Genomic DNA, 24,212 nt, shown 5'->3' on the forward strand with positions numbered 1-24,212 from the left:
GGCCTTTGAATTACAGAATTTTGGGTAAAGGTAGTATGTACTTTAGAAAGACAGAAAGAGGGCTTTTAAACGAGTGTGTCAGTCCCAAATGAAAGAAATATTAGCGACGTAGAGTTTTTAAGTGCACATGAGTAAAGCTTTTTGCCTGAACTGTCTACGCTGTTGTAATTAGCAGATTGCAAATTACACATCGAATAATAAACTTTTGAAAAAAAATCACAGCTTACGTTGGAATTCTGGAGATTAGATATATTCAAAGTGAACGTTATATGTGTTGAATAGAAAACAGTACAGACAAAAATAAGTATTTAAGCAGTGGGATTGTAACAAGTGCAGCAACTCCACTTTAGTACGTTTCATACTGGCTTGTCAGCGGATTCTCACAGGATCAACAAACCTAAAATCATTTAATCCACGCTGGATCTCGTGAACACCTTGGCCGTTAAGGACCGTTGGTGAATAAGGCAGCCAGCCACAAATAATTTTAAAATGCGTTATTTCAACACTATTAACCGGTTTTGGGCTGTCACGCACATCTTCTGATGGCTAAAGTTTGCTGTTACATAAAATTTTCGTAAGCTGTTCAAATGTGTGTGAAATCTTATGGGACTTAACTGCGAAGGTCATCAGTCCCTAAGCTTACACACTACTTTACCTAAATTATCCTAAGGACAAACACACACACCCATGCCCGAGGGAGGACTCGAACCCCCGCCGGGACCAGCCGCACAGTCCATGACTGCAGCGCCCTAGACCGCTCGGCTAATCCCGCGCTTTTCGTAAGCAGCATGCCGTCTGCTGCTGTATTGCAGAAGAATGTTTGAATATTTACCGTCGCTTAATATGAATATTCAAACATTCTTGTGCAATGCAAGATTGGGCGAATCGCTACTGATGAAAACTTGAATGTAATTTCCATGGCTATATATTTGGTAACGCGTCAACCCTCTGAAGATTGGCGTGACAGCTCGAAACCGATTATGGGACTGAAAATACCTTTTCAAAAGTACGAAGGGTTTTTTCCTTTCTTTTCAAGGTTCGATGGGTAGCGAAATGGAAACCAAGTGAAAATTACAAAAAAAATTAATTGCAACATTTAGCTACACCTTCCGATACTTCAGTACACAGTCACGGCGTCATAGCATGGTACGTCATAGAAGGCAGCCACCTGTGCTTTTCACAAATTCTCTACGCTGGTCTGCAGGTAGTAGACTGCGACAAATGCTGTCACTATAGCTTGCGTTTCATGTGAACAATGAGATGAAACTAAGAGGGAGCTAAGTCCGGGCAGATGCGTTTTTGTTGCAGCTGCAGTCTGCAACCGAGCATTGTCGTGAAGGACAATGCCTGATGACAACATTCCTCTTCACTTGTTCTGAATTGCCCTTCACAGACTATTTTCTAGAATCACCTGATCCATTCGGTGAACAAGATCACCGGTAGATATTCGCTTCCTTCCCCGACCGCCTGCGCTATGAACGCCATCTATGTCCTGATTCGAAGTTCCCACACCACTGACGCATTTTGCTATCACACGTTGTTCATATGGCTCTGAGCACTATGGGACTTAACATCTGTGGTCATCAGTCCCCTAGAACTTAGAACTACTTAAACCTAACTAACCTAAGGACATCACACACATCCATGCCCAAGGCAGGATTCGAACCTAGCGGTCACGCGATTCCAGACTGAAGCGGCTAGAAACGCTCGGCCACCACGGCCGGCTGTATCACACATGCTGATTATGTAATGTGGGCTGTATTAAATAAGGCGGAACCGCTCAGCATGAAGAAGTCGAAGGACACCATGCGCTTTCACAATTGGCGGGAGACTCTATTGTTCTTGCATTTTTGAATGCTCAGAACTGAAGTGTGTGACGTGACGCCATCGAAGGGGATGCTAGAGACACTGTGCAGTCCATTTGCAAAATGCTTCATCGAATTTTCAGCGCTGTTTTAATTTCGCAACCGATTATCCCTCGGAAAACAAAATGCCTTCGTGTTTGTGGCTGGTTGCATTGTTCATCAACAAAGCTTATAATGTTATGCTAATCCCGCGCGGCAACAAAGCTTATATCTGCTTCGTTGCCTGCGCGTAGTCTAGTAGATTAGATTAGATTAATATTAGTTCCATGGATCATGAATACGATATTTCATAATGATGTGGAACGAGTCAAATTTCCCAATACATGACATAATTAAGTTAATTTAACAACAAAATTAAGTTAATATAACAACTTTTTAATTCTTTGTTTTCTTTTAAATTGTTTTTATAATTTTTTCTTTGCATTTTTCTTTTTTTCTTAATTTATATCAAAAAATTCCTCTATGCAGTAGAAGGGGTTCTCATTCAGAAATTCTTTTAGTTTCTTCTTAAATACTTGTTGGTTATCTGTCAGACTTTTGATGCTATTTGGTAAGTGACCAAAGACCTTAGTGGCAGTATAATTCACCCCTTTCTGTGCCAAAGTTAGACTTAATCTTGAATAGTGAAGATCATCCTTTCTCCCAGTATTGTACTTATGCACACTGCTATTACTTTTGACTTGGGTTTGATTGTTAATAACAAATTTTATAAGAGTATATATACTGAGAAGCTACTGTGAATATCCCTAGATCCTTAAATAAATGTCTGCAGGATGATCTTGGGTGGACTCCAGCTATTATTCTGATTACACGCTTTTGTGTAATAAATACTTTATTCGTCAGTGATGAATTACTCCAAAATATATGAAAGCAATGAGTGAAAATATGCGTAGTAAGCTAATTTACTAAGATGTTTATCACCAAAATTTGCAATGACCCTTATTGCATAAGTAGCTGAACTCAAACGTTTCAGCAGATCATCAATGTGTTTCTTCCAATTTAATCTCTCATCAATGGACACACCTAAAATTTTTGAATATTCAATCTTAGCTATATGCTTCTGATTAAGGTCTATATTTATTAATGGCGTCATACCATTTACTGTACGGAACACATTCGGCATGTCACTATGTTGGACAAGTACGGAAACGTCAAGTGGAGTTTGCGGCAGGGCCATTACACGGGTAGCTTACCAGAACGTCTCCCCTCTGCCCGCAGTCGTGTCGGAGATGCGTCCGCCGCGGCAGCTGCTGACGTGGGGCCTGTGGCTGGCCACGGTAGCATCGGTGGGCTGCGGCCTGCTGTTCGCCGCGCTCGCCGCCCTCTTCGCCGTCGTCAACACGGCGGCCACGCCCCCAGGGCCCATCACCGCCGTGCCGGGGCTCTACCTCTGGAACTCCGTCGCCAGTGAGTATCCATCCCACACTCCCAGCGCTCGGCATGATAGCCAACAAGAATCGGTATGCATGCCGCCGCATGCATTCTCCCTTTGTCAGAAAAGTTCCAGGACAGGTTTTTTTAAACAAATACAAAATTGAACTTGCCAAGCAATTATCATAGCTCCTATCGAAGTAGTCCCCTTGGCTATCTACACTAACCAGCAAGAACATTATGACCACGTATCCAATAGCCGGTACATCCACGCTTGGCACGGATAACGCGTCGTGCCATGGAAGCAATGAGGTCTTGGTAGGTCACAGGAGGGAACTGCCACCACATCTGCCCACACAAGTCGTCCGATTCTCGTAAATTCTGCGGAGTGGGACAATGAGCTCTGATGCCACATTCAATCACATCCCAGACCTGTTCAGTCAGGTTTAGATGTGGCGAGTTGGTGGGGGCCAGCACATCAATTGGAAGTCCCCACTGCGTTCCTCGAACAGCTCCATCACACTCCTAGTCTTGTGGCATGGCGCATTATCTTGTTGAAAAATGCCACAGCTGTCGGGAAACATAATCATCGTGAAGTGCTGTTCGTGGTCTGCACCTGGTGTACTCAAATAGTGCAGCACGACAGATTAGATTAGATTAGTACTTGTTCCATTGATTATGAATACGACACTTCCTAATGATGTGGAACGTGTCAGGTTAATAAAATGTGTCTATACAAGATATTACATTACAAAAAATACATGACACTTAATATTTTTTTGGGTGGGGGGTGGGGAAAGTACCCACTTACTATATCAAAAAATTCGTTTAATGAGTAGAAGAAGTTGCCATTAAGAAATTCTTTTAATGTCTTTTTAAATGCTATATGGCTATCTGTCAGACTTTTCATGCTATTAGGTAAGTGACCAAAGACTTTTGTGGCAGGATAATTTACCCCATTCTGAGCCAAAGTTAGATTTAACCTTGAGTTCTAAAGATCGTCCTTTCTCCTAGCGTTGTAGCCACGTGCGCTGCTATTACTTTCGAATTCGTTCGGACTGTTAATAACAAATTTCATAAGTAAATATATACATTGTGAGGCTACAGTGAACATCTCTGGCTCTTTAAATAAGTTTTTGCAGGATGATCTTGGATGAGCTCCAGCAATTATTCTGATTACACGCTTTTGTGCAATGAACACTGTTTTACTCAACGATGAGTTACCCCGGAATATGATGCCATAGGAAAGCAGAGAATTAAAACAGGCGTGGCAAGCTAATTTACTGAGATGTATATCGCCAAAATTTGCAGTGACTCTAATAGCATAAGTAGCTGAACTCAAACGTTTCAGCAGATCCTCGCTGTGTTTTTTCCAGTTCAACCCCTCATCAATGCATACACCTAGATATTTTCAATATTCTACCTTAGCCACCGATTTCCGATCAAGTCTATATTTATCATTGGTGCCATTCCACTTAGTGTATGGAACTGTATATACTGTGTTTTGTCAAAGTGTAATGAGAGCCCATTTGCAGAGAACCACGTAATGATTTTCTGCAAAACATCGTTTACAATTTCACCAGTTAATTCTTGTCTGTTGGGTGTGATAGCTATACTTGTATCATCGGCAAAAAGTACCAGCTTTGCATCTTCTTGAATATAGAATGGCAAGTCATTAATATATATTAATAACAGCAGAGGACCCAAGACCGAACCTTGCGGCACCCCATTTTTGATTGTTCCCCAGTTCGAGAAATCACCAGTTTTTTGCATATTACTCCTTGGTCATCATGGTGCCTTGCAACAGCTCCAACGGAGCCATGGTTGCCCGCATGAACGTTTCCCCGACCGGAATGGAGTTGCCACCAGCTTGTCTACATCCCACAGTATATGTGTCAAGGAACTGTTCCGCTGGAAGACGTTGGATTCGCGCCCTCCCATCACCATGATCTAGAAGGTATCGGTATTCGTCAGAGCATGCAACGCTCTACCACTGCGTCAATATCCAGTGCCAATAGTCATAGCTGCCGATGTCATGGTGTTAATGTTGGCACGTGCATGGGTTGTCAGCTGTGGAGGCCCCTTGTTAAAAGTGTTTGGTGCGCTGTGTGTTCAGGCGCAATTTCAATCTGCCGAGCGTTGAAGTCTGATGTTAGTTCCGCCACAGGTTGCCAGCTGTCCTGTTTTACCAGTTTATCCATCCTACGACGTTCAACATCTGTCATGAAGGGTGGGCACCCAGCCCCACAACCACTGGACATGGTTTCACCTTAGTTTCGCCACGTGTTGAAGTCACTCACCACAGCACTCCTTGAACACCTGACAAGTTGTGTAGTTTCGGAAATGTGGGGTATGGGGTACGGTCAAGTGGCAGGGGGTTTTGCATTGTCTAGCAGTAAGAAATAGTCTTGAGAATGCCACAAATCAGGGCAGCGATGACGGACTGTTTATCGCAAACGTTTCAAGACTTCACTGTAAAGAGTTTCGTTCACTGTTTGATCTCGAGAAACATATTCATGGTGAACCCATCCTTTACTATCAAAGAATACCATCAACATTGCCTTTGGTCTTGAAGGTTGTTGTTTTGAATTTTTCGAGGCTAGTGATCTAGGACTCCGCCATTCAGCAATTCGATGATTGGTGTAAGAGTCATACTGTATCACCAGCTTTCATGGCCAGCAACAATCTTTGACAGAAACGTGGGACCAAGTTTGACTCTGTCCAATAGTCCAGCAGAAATTCTTCGTCCTTCCTCGATCTGTCCATCTGTTAGTGTTTGAGCGACGAGTTCTGCATTGTTTCCGTTCCCCTGAATCTTAGCATAAAATCTTATGTGATACATCATGATTCAAATTAAGTTATTCTGATATCGCACACAGTTTCGTGAAAGTCTTCTCGAAATAACTGTTTTGCACGCTTCACATCTGCATCGGTATACACTCAGTCGCAAAAGTATTCGGACAGTGGGAAGTTTCGTAATGAGAACTCGAGAAACACTGACTATGAAACCCAAACATATTTATTAGCAATATACACTCCTGGAAATGGAAAAAAGAACACATTGACACCGGTGTGTCAGACCCACCATACATGCTCCGGACACTGCGAGAGGGCTGTACAAGCAGTGATCACACGCACGGCACAGTGGACACACCAGGAACCGCGGTGTTGGCCGTCGAATGGCGCTAGCTGCGTAGCATTTGTGCACCGCCGCCGTCAGTGTCAGCCAGTTTGCCGTGGCATACGGAGCTCCATCGCAGTCTTTTACACTGCTAGCATGCCGCGACAGCGTGGACGTGAACCGTATGTGCAGTTGACGGACTTTGAGCGAGGGCGTATAGTGGGCATGCGGGAGGCCGGGTGGACGTACCGCCGAATTGCTCAACACGTGGGGCGTGAGGTCTCCACAGTACATCGATGTTGTCGCCAGTGGTCGGCGGAAGGTGCACGTGCCCGTCGACCTGGGACCGGACCGCAGCGACGCACGGATGCACGCCAAGACCGTAGGATCCTACGCAGTGCCGTAGGGGACCGCACCGCCACTTCCCAGCAAATTAGGGACACTGTTGCTCCTGAGGTATCGGCGAGGACCATTCGCAACCGTCTCCATGAAGCTGGGCTACGGTCCCGCACACCGTTAGGCCGTCCTCCGCTCACGCCCCAACATCATGCAGCCCGCCTCCAGTGGTGTCGCGACAGGCGTGAATGGAGGGACTAATGGACACGTGTCGTCTTCAGCGATGAGAGTCGCTTCTGCCTTGGTGCCAATGATGGTCGTATGCGTGTTTGGCGCCGTGCAGGTGAGCGCCACAATCAGGACTGCATACGACCGAGCCACACAGGGCCAACACCCGGCATCATGGTGTGGGGAGCGATCTCCTACACTGGCCGTACACCTCTGGTGATCGTCGAGGGGACACTGAATAGTGCACGGTACATCCAAACCGTCATCGAACCCATCGTTCTACCATTCCTAGATCGGCAAGGGAACTTGCTGTTCCAACAGGACAAGGCACGTCCGCATGTATCCCGTGCCACCCAACGTGCTCTAGAAGGTGTAAGTCAACTACTCTGGCCAGCAAGATCTCCGGATCTGTCCCCCATTGAGCATGTTTGGGACTGGATGAAGCGTCGTCTCACGCGGTCTGCACGTCCAGCACGAACGCTGGTCCAACTGAGGCGCCAGGTGGAAATGGCATGGCAAGCCGTTCCACAGGACTACATCCAGCATCTCTACGATCGTCTCCATGGGAGAATAGCAGCCTGCATTGCTGCGAAAGGTGGATATACACTGTACTAGTGCCGACATTGTGCATGCTCTGTTGTCTGTGTCTATGTGCCTGTGGTTCTGTCAGTGTGATCATGTGATGTATCTGACCCCAGGAATGTGTCAATAAAGTTTCCCCTTCCTGGGACAATGAATTCACGGTGTTCTTATTTCAATTTCCAGGAGTGTATATGCGTAACAACATTAATTACAAAAGAATTATTGTATTATTTCGTTTCCAAAACATAAATTACAGAAAAATTAACAACAAAAATGAAACATCCTGCACACCCTGCTGCTACAAAAGTATTCGGACACTGCCCAGTAAATGTTCATAAGTTGTACGACGAAAATGTCAATACCTTGCGGGTCCACCTTTCATTTTCAATACCTCATCCAATCTGCTAGGCATACTTTCCACGAGTTTTTTCGTGAAATCTGGGCCTATATTTGCCCATTCTTGGCGCAGTTTCTTTTTCAAGGTCTCCTTCGTATAGTTGTTGTATGCGCGGAGGGTTTGTTTCAATTTATCCCACAAATGTTTGATTGGGTTAAGGTCTGGTGATTAGGGAGGGGGATGCAATACTTTCGGGCAATTGAAGAGCAATCACATTTGTACAATATGCGCAGTATGCTTGGGATCATTATCCTGATAAAAATGAAAGTTGTCCGCACTACCTAGATGTCGTGCACTCTGCTTCAAATGTCCTTGCAGTATATTCAAATACGCTTCCTTGTTCATCGTATCATCAATGAACACTAAATCACCCACACCATTGCCGGACATGCATGTACACACCATGATGCTCCCACCTCCAAACTTTACTCTTGGTTTGAGGTTCCTGGGATTGAGCTCTTCATTGGTCTTTCGCCACACGTTTGCCTTTCCGTCGCTTTGCCATAATGTAAATTTACATTCGTCGCAAAATATCACCCGATTCCAGCAAGCCTGATCGTATTCGGCGTATTCCCTTACAAACTGCATACATTTCTTCTGGTTCACTGCATTTATGAATGGCTTTTGCTGTGCCACTCGACCATGGTACTGCGATTATCATAGTGCTCTCCGCACGGTTTCGGGATCAACTTTTATACCAAGGTCTCCCTCCACCTCGCTTGCAATTCGTGTGGCAGATATTTTCGGATTCTGTTGTACCTTTCGCACAATCACACGTTCATCTCTCTGTGAAAATGTCCGTGGCCGTCCTGTACAGTAACGGAATTCCAATCGGTCTTCTTTCTCGAACCGTTTGATAATATCGTGAACTGTACTTTTCTTCATGTTCACTATTGTGGCAATTTCCCTGCACGTTTTCCCTTTCGCGTGATGATAAACGACAAATTGCCTTTGCTCGAACGTAGAACACTTCCCTCTGCATCCCATCGTCGACCCGCACAGGCTCGCGATACGTGTTTACTAATCATCGCTATCGTCTTGCGGAAATGTCGGACACACTGCAGTCGCTTCACCCTCTGTGCGTCTCGGAATGAACTATTCTCTCACGTTGTCCGCCTTTGTCCGAATACTTTTGTTGCACATTCCTATGCCGTTTCCTGGAAACATTACGTAACAGACATATGTCCAAAAATTTTTCGTATTTGACACCTGTTTCACTTTGCGATATCGTACCCAGAGTCCCAAATACATTACAAAGTGCAATTTCTGTATTTGTTCATTCGGCAAACTGCAAAATTACGCGCCGTTACGTGCTGTTACTTTTGCGACTGAGTGTATGCTGTAGATAAGCGACCACCACTGGGATTGTGTTGCATTGAACCTCTGCCTTGACAAAATCTCTTCCGCTACTCGTAAACACGACTTCTTGAAAGTGCCTCGCCTGCATATACTTACGTAATCATTGTCCACGTTTCACTAGGGGTTTCCTCGAGCTTAAAAGTGAACTTAATGTTCATTCCTTGCTCGCAATTAGCACCATTGTGTCACCGGCACTAATGCGCCAAGAACCCAAACAGTGTTGCTAAGCACAGCCCTGCCACCTAGTGAGATTGCCCGCAAACATAGCCATGGTCATTTCAAGGACGCACACATACCAGGAAACATAAAAACATCATTTGTTCTTTTTTGGTACTGCACACTAAAAAATAAAAAAAAACTGTTCTGGAAATTTTCTGAGACGGGGGTATCCCAAAACGCCGAGTATATAAAAACGGGATATTCTGGTGCTCATGTCTCGGGTTCTGTTGGTGATAAAAAGGTAGGGTAAAGTATTTTGGATAGTCCTTGGGCTATAGACTAATTGTATACCCAACAGATGGATGGTCTTAGTGTCACTATCCTACAGTACTGGATCAAAGTATGAATATTACACACTCCCTTCTACTTAGGCAAATGGAGCATATCTGTTGTTCCTTTCTGCATTTGATGTAGTCTACGGTGGACTTGATGAGACTTATAGAGGCACCATTAGTTCATGGGCAGTATCTCGGAAAACCTCCAAAAAAATATTTTTTACTATATTTTCGCTGTCATGTAAGTAAACTATCAAAATTTTACTGTCTCATCAATTCCTTTTCATATGAGTGACAGATCCGTAACAGGGATGGCAGGGAAAAGAAGGAAACCAGCGGAAAAAAGCTGCTTTCAGAAAACAAAAAAGGCGAATATTAGAACACTGACTGGGGTACCAGCAGCCTCATTCTGCACCTTTAAAAAATTTTGAAAAAACATTGGCATCCGAACATATTCACACTTTTTTATGCTCAGAGAGAAGCAGACAGTGGCAGTGGGAAAGAGACAGAGAAGTAATAAATACTGAAAGGTAGTAGTAGGCAGTGGTTGTGGTATAGAAAGAGCGAAGGAGACAATGGCAGTGTGAAAGAGAGAGAGGAACACAGTGACACTGGAACATAGCAGACAGTGAGAGAACAGTGCTAGGAAAAGAGTGAGACAGTCCCAGTGGGAGAGAATTAAAGACAAGTGGAAAGGGGAAGTAGGTGAGAGCCAGTGATAATGAGAGACAGAGTCTGTGACGATGACAACGAGGAAGAGAGAGATAAATGACAACAAGGAAGAGAGAGTGAGTGACAGTGAGAAGAGACAGCAGCAGTGGGAAGCAATGAAAGAGAGTGTAGCAGTGAGTGAGTGAGTGAGTGAGAGAGAGAGGAGACATTAGTATTGAGACAGAATGAAGGCGACTGTCACTGCGAGACAGGATACAGTGACAGAGAGACACAAGGAGACAACAACAATGAGTTGGGCTGAATGAGTGAGTGAGAATGGGCAATTTGGAGTGGAAGGGAACAAGAGACCTACAACAATTGACTAATAGTTGTGAGAGAGTTACAGTTAGAATGAGAGGTGAGTTTGAAGTTAAAAAGAGCACAAATATGTTTGCATGCCAATATATTTGTGAAAATTTTTAAAGGTGCTGAGGAAGGTAGAATGAGGTAGCTTGAACCCCAATTTTCAGTCAGTCTTTTAATAAAGAGGAGCGTATTTGCCTTTTTGTGCTCCGGTAGCAACATTTTTCTGTTGGTAACCATTTCAATGGAAATCGAAAGACGGTGCATGACTTAGAACCAGTATGCCTCCAATGAGCTCTAATTTCTCTCATCTCCCCTATGTAATGCAGAGTCGACCACTAGGTATCAAGAGAGATGGACCTGATAGCAAGAGGTGGGTGTATTGTGTTGTCAGTAGAGAATTAGTAACAGCAGGATAGGTCACTCGGTAGAGTTCAGTGACACCGAACATGGACTAGTCACAGGACATCATCCGAGAAAATAAACTCTTATCAAGGACATTTCAACTCTTCTAACACAGCCGAAGTCCACTGTTTGTGATGGAACTGTCAAGTGGAGATGCGAAGTAACAACCACAGCTCAGCCAAGACAAACCATATCTCACGTATTGACACATATGGATAGTCAACTACTGTTGAGGTTTGTTGTAACAAATCACATGAAAGGAACAGAAGGAATCAATCATGAGTTCCAAAGTGCTGCCAGCAGTCCAGCTAGCACAATAACTGTCTGTAGGGAGTTAACAGAAATGGAGCGCAATGGTTGAGAGGCTCCACATAAGCTACACATCTTCGCGAAGCATCCCATTCTACTCTCTCACAATGTCTAATGACTACTGAGGTTGCTGATATGGAGTACCTTGCAGTAGGTGACAGCACAATGCACCTAATATGAAAAACGTATGTTTTTGGGGGTGTTCGGATACTTTAGATCACATAGTGTAACTGCAAGGCAAGTAGAAGTATTCATTGTAAAACTGCATTACAACATGCAATGTATCCCAAACTGTGTTGTTGTGGTCTTCAGTCTGAAGACTGGTTTGATGTAGCTCTGCATACTACTGTGTCCTGTGCAAGCTTCATCTCCCAGTACCTACTGCAACCTACATCCTTCTGAATCTGTTTAGTGTATTCATCTCTTGGTCTCACTCTATGATTTTTACCCTCCACACTGCCCTCCAATACTATATTGGTGATCCCTTAATGCCTCATAATGTGTCCTACCAAGCGATCCCTTCTTGTAGTCAACTTGTGCCACAAATTTCTCTTCTCCCCAATTCTATTCAATACCTCCACATTACTTATGTGATCTATCCATCTAATCTTCAGCATTCTACTGCAGCACCACATTTCAAAAGCTTCTATTCTCTTCTTGTCTAAACTATTTATCATCCATACTTCATTTCCATGCATGGCTACACTCCATACAAATACTTTCAGAAACGCCCCCCTGACATTTAAATCTATACTCAATGTTAACAAATTTCTCTTCTTCAGAAACGCTTTCCTTGCCATTGCCAGACTTCATTTTATATCCTCTCTACTTCGACCATCATAAACTAAACTCAGTATTTACAGATGTGTGTAACTACTTACTTTAAAAATACAAATATACTAAAGTAAATATAAGCTGCTAAAATGATATAAACATCAGACATTTAGTATAACTAAAAAGGCAAAAGACTTTTTCCATGTTGCAGCTTTCCTTTTAATTTACTTGTTTAAATTTAGCTAGCATAACCATGGAAAGCACTAAGCAGTATAATGATAGTTTGTTAATATAGTGGTTAAATTCAGTTTTGTGATTACCTTGTCTTTTGTTAATGTATACCTTAACTTGATGCACAACCCTGCAGGGTCTCCATCTTGAGTAGAGAACATGAATTACTGAAGAATAAATTACTAGTTGCTGCAGTAATGAAGAACAAATTACTAGTCACTGCTCTTAATTGCATTCTGTCATAGCTTTGTGGTCAAGTGAAGTGGTGGAAGTAAATTATCATCCAACTCTTCAGCTACAGAATAGTTTTCAACAATGTGGGTAGACAGTAGGAGATGAATCCTGAAGTCATGAAGACATTAGATCAATGAAGGCCAACAACTGAAAAACCACATCATTGGCCAAGATTGTCTTGGTGTGTACAGATGACAAATCGAAGCCAATGAATCTGTTGGGCTTGATTATGGTTAGGAATGTCAGTGGTAACATCAAAGCATTGGCCTTGGAACCACTTTCCTAGCTTGAACACTGGGTCAAATGTTTATGAGTTCAGTAGCAATTTGCTATGTCTGTTGGAATGGTGTGTATTTATGGTGTTTAAATAAGCTCACTGGACAAAAAACGTTAGTCACCCCAGTGTACGTGGAGAGAAGTATCATTAAGCGTTTACAGATACACAGATGATACTGTGATTGAGTCACATGCTGAACCCCACATGCACTGCCTCTGTGGAAGCATAAGGCAGTACCAATCAGTGAGACATTTGTGTTTCAAGTGAACATTGTATGTAAGCATGGATAAATATAAGCATGTGACAGAGTGACAAAAAGGGGCCATACTGTGTGCGAAGGTGGTAAATTTGTTGGTGTTTCATGGCAGACTGTTCAATGTATCTACAAGCAGTGGTGTAACACAAGTGGCCATGAAACATGTCATCAGAATTGTAATCAGAAACGATCCTGATTGAGAAGGACCAGAGATGCATTTCACAGATAGTGAATCAAAATTGCTTCCCAACCTGACATGAACTGCTGCAAGCAGTGAATGAAGGTCCTTTCAAACCTGTTATTGAAAGAATATTGTGACAAGCACTCTATGCAACAAACATTTGGAGTCGGTCACCACCCAAGTGGCCATTGCTCACATAGGCACAGTAAAGTGACAACAGCAAAATTGTTTGGTCTGAATGAATATGTGACTGGTATTCTGAACACTCCTCCGACATATTATGTCTCCACTGGCCTGTAAAATCATCTGACTTGAACTCCACAGAAAATCTATGGGATATGTTGAAACAGCAGGTAAAACACTAACATCAGCATCATCGCAATTTGGTGGAATTACGCCATCGAATCCTAAATGAGTGGCTTACCTGCACCTTGTGAACTCACTTCTTCAACAAGTCTAGGTGATTATTAAATCCAGGGGCAGAATTACCCAGTATTAAATGATTCTTGTAATGATATCTCTAGGGGTGATTAATCTTTGGTATGGTGAGCTTACTGGAGTATGCAGTGGAATGGAGACAGCATTAAAGCTGATAGTTTATCATGAATGGGAATGTTTATAACTGTGGTTATAAATGTCAAGTGTACTCTTGTAGATGAGCTGTATTGATATTTTAAAGATGTACATTAAACTGGAATCAGAATCCTCAGCAGCTAAAGATCTCAGAATGAGTTTTAATCTTCCTGCTACAGGTACAGTTCTCCTGAAGGAGGTGTCATCTTTGGAAATTTTAGGTTTACACAACTCAACAACAATTCAAAATCTGTGGCATTCATTCAAGAAAGAATTGTGAAATAGCCCATATTACAATTCAGCTCTAAGATCAGACATTAATTCTGTCCACACTGATCTCCTCTTTTTAAAAGAGCTTCTTCTTTTTCTTGTTTTGATGATCAGCTTCTGGCAGTAAAATAAATGATGCATTAGACAACTGCTAAATCCTCTTGCTCCCTCATAATATCAACCAGTGAACTTATAATTAAAACACTATTTTATAACAATAAAAAAATGGGAGCAACCTCAACAAGTTATCAGAGCCAACTGTGTAATTCCACATGACCAAATCTCTGGCCTCACGCCTTTGGTTTGGTGAGGATGAGAAGCCAAACAGCAATACACTGGCAACCAACAGTCGGCTGAACAGTCTCTGATCTTTCTCCATGAACCTTAACAACTACTTTCCAGTCTGCTTCATATGGTTCCTCACAACAAATACAGCTATCTTCCAGGGTGCTGGTATCTTCCTCCTCCCTCCCCCCCCCCCCCCCCCCCCCTCTCTCTCTCTCTCTCTCTCTCTCTCTCTCTCTCTCTCTCTCTCTCTCTCTCTCTCTCTCACACACACACACACACACACACACACACACACACACACACACACACACACACACTCACCCCTCTTGTCTTGTTAGAGAGAGAGGAGAGAGAGAGAGAGAGAGAGAGAGAGAGAGAGAGAGAGAGAGAGAGAGGCAGGGGGGGGGGGTGATAGCTTGTAAGCTAGTGCAATTTTTTGTTCTGTTTCATTTTATACACACCATCTATCAACCAGCTGCAGTTCCACAGTTAGACTGCAGCTCTGGGACAATGGGCTAGAAACCAATTTTGAATAAATACCATATTAGAGTGATGAAAAATCTAAAATCCATTGTTGGAGTTAGTGGATCATTGTCACTCGACATGAATATATGTGTAAAATGCTGATGGTGGTTTCCTAACAAAATATACTTAACAATTGCCCAGAGCATACAATAGTGAAGTAAGCAATTAGAAAATTACTGTGCAACAATGTGCTCTCATTCTTCAATAGTATTTTATGGTAGTATTTGCTACTTTTTGTTTTAACTACTGTACCTTCATAAGTACCAGTATTTTGTAACTATAAAATCAACAATGAAAAAGGAGCAAAAAATGATGTTCGTGTTAGGCCAATGAAAAGCTATTTTCATTACCAGTAGATAAGAAGTGATACATAAATACTTTGTTTTCATTTGCAGTGTTGTTTGACCTGGCAGCTATCAGTCTGTGGACTGTCCAATACTATCAGAAACTTCAGGACAATGTTATGAGTATCGAAGATCTGGACAACATGTGGACGTCAGCTGGCATGGCACATCTAGGTTATTCTTTCTGGTATGTTATTTCATGTGAGAACTACTGTGAATTATTTGAGACATCTCCAAAGCAGAAATAAAAGTTCATGTATTCCACATGTATGTACTTCATGACTCTAATTATTAATAAAAACAATTAACAGTATCAATTTTGTGGCGGCACTGTTTTAGTGTGACAAAACAACTGCCATTGCTTTTTGCACAGAATGGGTGACTAACTGCAGTTAAATATTGTAGAAATTACAGCCAATTCATGGGTGTTAAAGAAACTTAAACCATTGTTCCAGGTTTGTTGTTGGAGGTGCCATAGTACATGCTCTTAATATGGTGGCAATCTACGTGGGCACTCGCCGCTCAAGGCATAAGGATGTTCCCCAGCCTATGATGGAAATGAAGAACAGTGGTGCAATAATGTTGTACTGAATTCGTTTTGTTATTCTTCAGAAATTTTGTTACCTGATACATCTGAAGTGTTTTAATATTTTTCATTATTTCCATGAAAACTGTGCGGGATACATGTGACGCAAACAGAATGGAAATCAGTGAAACTACTGTGAAGATTTGACCATTACTTACAGTGTTTTGTGATTAAATAGTTTACGGATGAACAATGGGGAAAATGTAAATATAACTTTGCAATGAGACTGAGCAAGAGTGTGATGAACTATAGTAGACATGTGTTTTTTACATTTTGTGGACAGAGAGGAAACAGAAACAGCTTTTATGAGACATTACTGGTACTTCTTGTTTATAGTATTAAATATAATAATTATTTTACAAAATTGCTGAATCAGTATTGCAGTTCTGAGAATTCCCTGTTAAGAAGTAGGAAGTATTGTATAGTAACAAGTGGAATATATTTTTAGAAAAACCAAAGTAATTTTGTATAGTGGAACATCGAATTAGAATACTTTCATGATTTATAAATAACAAAGCTGTTATTATTTTGTATACCTGAATACAAATACATTTTTTCAGGAACAGAAGTCTTTTGGTCTCTTCATGAGCAGGCGATATGTAAGATGTCTTGTAAGTCAAGTAGACAAACAAAGGATCTCCTTCCTGATTGTACCTCTGGGACATGATAAAACAATAAATAGTCCTATTTCACATCCCAGACACACTAAGAAACTTGTGCATAATTTTTATAAGTTTCTGTGAAGTGTTCCAACTCTCAGTCCCTTGCCATGTATTAGCTTATATTTAATATCTCCTTAACACTTTCTCTCCTCCTTATTGCAACTCTCTTCATGGACACATTTATAATTAATCTTCTTGTTTGTTTGTGTATTGATGTGTGCAATACATACTACATTTCATTTCTTATCCATTATTTACATTTTCACATGTCTTTTTCCATCCCCAATTTCTCTTTTGTTATTGCATAACTTCTTACTTCTGTCATATGTCTGAATTATTTTTTAGTCACTTCTGTCTGATTAAATAACAGTATTTTCCTTCACTCTGATATCAATTCTCATTTGTCATTAAACTGTATCATGTATTGTTTTTTTATTTGTCATTCAGCATGCAGTAAAATACGGTGTTAGTTTCTTTGCTGTGTGCTAAATAAATATTGCAGTTGATTTAACAGCTTCTACCACAGCAAAACTCATAAAACGGAAAATATTAAAATGGATCCCATATCTTGCTATTACCTTACCAAATTTTCTATGATTTAACTAATGTCTGTAACTGATTTCTTTCCTATTGTAGTGGAGCACTTTACTTTGGTGCAACAGTGAAAGTTAGTATGGTCATATGGTTTATGTATAAGTGTAACAGTGGCCTGGAGTAAATTCAGTGCTTTAAAATAAATAAAAAATAAACATGTATAAGTTCTGAATATTTTGTTTCAAGTTATGGCAGTCTCAAAATGATCTAAGAAATTAGTGTGAATAAACAAAATGTTAGTTGCCAAATGTTCTGATATAATACATACTCTCCAATAAGACAACCACTGTCACACATTGTGTGATTTTAAATTCCTTTTGTCTGGTCTCAGTCTGCATCTTTCTTGTCCTTTGTCATGAACATTGTTCGTTTTTATTCTGTGTGGATGTCTGAAGTTTTGGAACAAGGGATCGAAGACCGTAGCAGTCTGGTCCCTTTAATCCCACAAACCTACCCCATGTGTAGTAGAAGAAATTTTGTGAGGGACTGTTGTGCGAAATTAGCACAGACTTGATAAACAGACCATTGAATCAAAAGGCTTGCAGTGGCTGTGAAGCACATTTATTTTGCTCCCTTCCCCCCCCCTCTCTTAAAGTGCAGGTGCCAAGGAAAAAAGGAACGAAGAAATAATTAAAAACATGTAAATGATAAAAAATTATTTAGAAATGTAATCAAATTGCATTTTTACAGATGAGTAATTCACAAGAAGTTGACTGAATACAAAAGTAAATAACAAAGGCATATGGTCAAAAATCATAAATTAATAAATAAAAAAGAGCTAAATGGAATGAGGCATGCCATTGTACATTCAAGTCATCACATTTCAGCATTAGGTGAACGTGTTACAGTCTTACTCCATGAAGAGTGCCCTTCAGTACAGATTATCGTAGTACATGATACATTACATTTTTTAAAAATTTATTCTGATGATTTCTCATGAATTTTGTCCTGGATGTGTCTTATGGACTACCAGTGAAATACAATAAATTATTACATGCGATTTTAACCAAGACTTTCATTTGTCTTCATGACACATTGCTCCCAACTTACCTTATAATATTAATGTATTGTGACATATGTGGAAACAATAAACAGTGCAGAAATAAGAGAATGGACTTGAGCAGAGATATATATATATGATAGTTGAGAGGACGAAGAACTTCTAATCAAGTTCAAAAATGTATCATCAGTTCCAATGACATGTAAATTAAATTCACTACATCACTCACAAATCTCAGGACTAATGGGAGCAAACAGTCTTCTAATCCTGAAACAGGTGACATGTGACTTAGGGAAATGAGTTTTGAAATATGGCATCATTTCAATAAATCAAAAGTGAAAGAAATACTACACTAAGACGGTCATAAAATTACTCCCTGTTAACACCTAAATATAGATACAAATGAGAATGTTGATTGTTTCCAAGCTGCTGTTGAATGAAGTGTTTTATGTAGTACTGACAAAAAGAGAAAGAGAGATGGGGATATCACAAATACAGTATACACCGAGATAGCAGATGTGCCATCTCCTGGCTCTTTTCCCTGTGAATATATCTGAATAATGGACTTAAAATTTTTTGCATAATATATGAAAAGCATTGACATTTCTTTCATGTGAAGTGCACCAAGTGAAAAGAACAGTCAAAAAGCACAATTTATTATCTGTGTAGACAGTGACTAAAGAAGACTCTGTTAATTTTTGTTTATCTGATAAAAGAGAAGACATTGTACCTTTTTGAGTAGTAGTGCTGACTTAGCAAGACACTCTCTTCCTACATTCCATGTTAAGAGGTCTGTAATATGTGTAATAATTTTTAACATATATATTTTATTTTCAGAACACAAAATATTATTTGTTGCTATTGAATCCATCTTTTATTTATAGAAGAATTGTCCTTTCCTGCAGTTATTGAAAGTTTTATTAGTTATCATCTTACTCTATTTGTGTCCACCATTATGGTCAGTACAAGTAATTTTGGTAACAATGGCTCTTCTAGCATAGATATTATTAAGATAACTTATTCAATTTATGCATTTATGAAAATATTAAAGCATCTCCACCATTATTTTCATTTTATGATGTAAATTTTGCTGTACTGGACCACTGATGTCGAGTACGCTATTTTTTTCTTGTAAGTGCCACTACAGAGATAGCTATAATTAAATATACCTCACACAATTCACATTAACAAACCAGTATGCTACTAATAACAATACATACATTTTAAACCTAAGGTTTCAACCCCTGAGACACAGAGAGATCATGTTCACATATTGTTTTTGCTTTGGTGTGCAGTTACATATCTGCACAATAATGTAACTTGAGAGAGAGAGAGAGAGAGAGAGAGAGAGAGAGAGAGAGAGAGAGAGAGAGAGAGAGAGAGAGAGGGGGGGGGGGGGGGGGAGACAGGAAATAATTATAATCAATTATTTAGCATACTGAAGTGTTCGGTGTAATAAGTCTGTGTTAACATTTTTACAGTTTAAAAGATTGTAAGACCTTTTATAAAAATAATTAACCATTATCTGTTTGGTAGATGTTTCCAGATATGGGTTCTCATATTCAATTTGTGTCTCAGTGACACCCTTTAGAGTCCCTCAAAGTTTGTCAGCACTGTTTTATTACACTCACAGTGACCAAAATAATATGCCTAAACACCATTCAAAATCAAACCTTGAAAGATACATAACAAAAAGAAGAAAAATGATTAGATTATATTTAGTTTCATTCCAATTGATCCGTAGTGAGGAGGTCCTCCAGGATGTGGAACATGTCAGAAAAACAATACATGACAAATATTTACAACTAAAACAAATAAGCTAATGTACCATTCCACAGGTCCCATGTGGAATGATCGTCATTTTTTAATGAACACTATATGGAAGTCATTTTACAAATACTAATGCACTGAATTTAAAATCAAAAAGTTTTTTATTTATTTATAATGTAATACAAATCAGTTGGTTCTACTGAGAAATTCATCAATGGAGTATAAGGAGTTGGCCACCAATAAATCCTTTAGGCTTCTCTTAAACTGAGTTCCATTTGTTGATAAGCTTTTTATGGCTCCTGGCAAGTTATTGAAAATGTGTGTTCCTGAATAATGCACACCTTTTTGTACAAGACCAAGTGACTTTAAATCCTTGTAAAGATTATTCTTATTTCTAGTATTGATTCCATTAATTGAGCTGTTGGTTTGAAAAAGTGATATATTTTTAATGACAAATTTCATTAAGGAATAAATATATTGGGAAGCAGTAGTTAGTATCCCTAGGTCCCTAAACAGGCTTCTGCAGGATGTTCTTGAGTTCACACCACATATAACTCTTACTGCACGTTTTTGTGCCCGGAAAACTTTAGCTTGGCTTGATGAATTACCCCAAAAAACTAATCCCATATGACATTATGGAATGAAAGTAACCATAGTATGCCAGCTTTTTCATTTTTATATCCCCTATGTCTGACAAAATTCACATTGCAAACAGAGATTGTTAAGGCGCTTCAGCAGTTCTGTGGTGTGCTCCTCCCAGTTGAAGTTATTATCAAGCTGTAATCCCAAGAATTTAACACTGTCCACTTCTTCTATCTTCTTGTCATCGTGGGACACCCCTTACAAGTTCTGAACTGCATGTAGTGTGTTTTTTTTTTTTAAGTTTAGTGACAAAGAATCGGCTAGGAACCAGTGATTAATGTCCACAAATATTTTATTAGCTGATCTTTCTAAGACTATGCTTGATTTCCTATTTATTGCAATGTTTGTATCATCGCCAAACAAAATGAACTTGGCATCTGGTAATGTTACTGATGAAAGGTCATTGATATACACAAGAAAAATTAAGGTCCCCAAAATGGAACCTTGTGGGATCCCACATGTAATTAGTTACCAGTTGGATGATGCCTGATAGCTTGATACATGTCTCTTTCCTAATAACACCCTTTGTTTCCTGCCAGAGATATAATATTTGAACCATTTTGCAGCATTTCCCGTTACGCTATAATAGTCTAATTTACTTAAAAGGATATTGTGATTTACACAGTCAAATGCCTTTGACAGATTACAAAATATACCAGTTGCCTGCAATTTTTGTCTAATGAATTATGCACAATTTCACTGTAAGAGTAGATAGCCTTCTCAATATCAGAACCTTTCAGAAATCCAAACTGTGACTTTGACTGTATGTTATTTCAGATAAGATGGTTATAAAGCCGACTGTACATTACTGACTGGAACACTCTCTTTCAAATTCTAAAGGTGGCAGGGGTAAAATACAGGGAGCAAAAGGCTATTTACAATTTGTACAGAAACCAGATGGCAGTTATAAGAGTCGAGGGGCATGAAAGGGAAGCAGTGGTTGGGAAGGGGGTAAGACAGGGTTGTAGCCTCTCCCCGATGTTATTCAAATGTGGTGCTACAGAAGAATGCTGAAGATTAGATGGGTAGATCACATAACTAATGAGGAAGTATTGAATAGGATTGGGGAGAAGAGAAGTTTGTGGCACAACTTGACTAGAAGAAGGGATCGGTTGGTAGGACATGTTCTGAGGCAACGAGGGATTACCAATTTAGTAGTGGAGGGCAGCGTGGAGGGTAAAAATCGTAGAGGGAGACCAAGAGATGAATACACTAAACAGATTCAGAAGGATGTAGGTTGCAGTAGGTACTGGGAGATGAAGAAGCTTGCACAGGATAGAGTAGCATGGAGAGCTGCATCAAACCAGTCTCAGACTGAAGACCACAACAACAACAACATTACTTTTTCGAAAATTTTCGAGAATGTTGGAAACAGTGAAATTGGACGTAAATTTGATGCTATTTCTTTATCTCCCTTCTTAAACAGTGGCATAACTTCAGCATATTTCAGCCATTCAAGAAATATTCCACTGATAAATCACTGATTACACAGATAGCTTAATATGTTACTTAGCTCAGAATCACATTCTTTAATTAACTTTGTTGATATTTCATCATACCCACTAGATGTTTTTGATTTTAAAGATTGTATGATGGACATTATTTCTGTTGAGGTAGTGAGGGTCAAATTCATATTATGGAAGTTGCTTGAAATTTTTGGTCTGAGGTATTCCATTGCAGCATATACCGAACCTGACAACCTCATCTTTTTGGTAACAGTTATAAAATGTTTATTAAAAAGTTCTGAAACACTATACACATCTGTCACCAATGAATCATTTAATCTTAATGCTGATTTCCAAATTATATCATGTAGTTTTGAAAGTAGTCATCAACCTAGTGATTAATAACAACAGACTTATACGGTGTGTGATTGTGACAAGTGAGACGTAGACGTAGACCAAAAATAATGAAGTAAAGAAAGATGTAAACAGGGACAAAACTGAGGAGGTTGAGAAAGATATATATGGAATTATTTAAGAAAAAAGAGAATTGAAGGTGTTGTTATGTTGCATAGTATTCTCTTCATTTAATATTGTGTGCCTATACATTCCAATCCCCGGAGTGGAAAGACTTACCTTAGGGGTAAAAAGGGACAGGTATACACTCGCGCGCACACACACACACATGTATCCATCTGCACATACACAGACACAAGCAGACATTTGTAAAGGCAAAGAGTTTGGGCAGAGATGTCAGTCGAGGTGGAAGTACACAGGCAAAGATGTTGTTGAAAGACAGGTGAGGTATGAGTGGCGGCAACTTGAAACTAGCGGAGGTTGAAGCCTGGCGGATAACGAGAAGAGAGGATATACTGAAGGGCAAGTTCCCATCTCCGGAGTTCTGACAGGTTGGTGTTAGTCGGAAGTATCCAGATAACCCGGACGGTGTAACACTGTGCCAAGATGCGCTGGCCGTGCAACAAGGCATGTTTAGCCACAGGGTGATCCTCATTACCAACAAACACTGTCTGCCTGTGTCCATTCATGCGAATGACCAGCAACAAACTGTCCATTGCACTCTGGTCTCTTCAATCTTACAAACCAACCAACTTTTCAACAGCTGTTCTTTCCCTGCACCATTCACAGATGAGACATAATGGGAATGAAATGACTGTAGTACAGCAGGCATCTTCAAACACATATTAAGCTGACTTCTGATGTACAAACATAGATTCAGAATAGCACTTTCTACTGTATTTAAAGACAATAAATCTACTATCACTTTGATTACGTTGAATGATCATAAATTACTAGCGGGGGTGGGGGATGGAAGCAGTCAAGTATATCAATCAACAACCACCAGTTAACAAGGATAAATCAGTTAACAACCACACCTTGTGAGTATGTAATGGGGAAAGATAAAACAGATTAATGCTATATGGACATGAATTTTCAACAATTTCAAACCAATTGATATTTCTCACAATTTCTAGGGGATCATGTCTCTACTGTATCTATAACTTTGCCATGTATTTTCTTCTCTCATGCTTCTTCTTTCATCATTATAAAAGGAATACTGACTTTCATTAATGTGATATTTACAGCCATATGTATATTGTTTTCTGGCAAAAATTCTGTAGTTGGTAATTATGGGTGTTTTGCTTGTTGGAATTATTTGTCCATCCAATAAAAATTATTTTACATCTAGACTATCTACATTCATACTTCTTACAACTCCTTATGGTGCACTGTCATTCAGAAATCATGTACCACTATTACTTCCCCCTTTCCCCCACCCCCACCCCCACTCCCAAGAAAAATATCTTATGCATTTACAAATGATGCACACAAAGAATAAAATCATTGGTAGAAATACTATCATAAGCTATTTCTCTTTGCAAAAATACGTATTCATTGATTTTTTGCATATATTAGCATATTTATTATTTAGTAACACAAAAGCACTTTAAAAAAATAACTTTAATTGTCACGTAGTTTGTCACAAAAAAAAAAGAAATAAAGACTTGTGGACGACTCACTGAAAACAAAAATATTGCACAGGACAGTGACACACACACAGAC

General features: G+C 40.0%; 1 protein-coding gene across 1 annotated transcript in view; it reads left to right on the forward strand.

The window, feature by feature from the left end:
* LOC126355138 (uncharacterized) overlaps positions 1-16,585 on the forward strand; it is a 233,205-nt gene extending 216,620 nt beyond the window's left edge. Inside the window, exons 3-5 of the mRNA XM_050005324.1 lie at positions 3,084-3,272; positions 15,486-15,621; positions 15,890-16,585. Of these exons, the coding sequence (XP_049861281.1) occupies positions 3,084-3,272; positions 15,486-15,621; positions 15,890-16,025 (461 nt within the window). The 3' untranslated portion in view covers positions 16,026-16,585. The remainder of the gene's footprint in view (positions 1-3,083; positions 3,273-15,485; positions 15,622-15,889) is intronic.
* The last annotated feature ends 7,627 nt before the right edge of the window (positions 16,586-24,212 follow it).

This window comes from Schistocerca gregaria, chromosome 3, assembly GCF_023897955.1.
Source record: "Schistocerca gregaria isolate iqSchGreg1 chromosome 3, iqSchGreg1.2, whole genome shotgun sequence".
In the NCBI taxonomy this organism is placed as follows: Eukaryota; Metazoa; Arthropoda; class Insecta; order Orthoptera; family Acrididae; genus Schistocerca; species Schistocerca gregaria.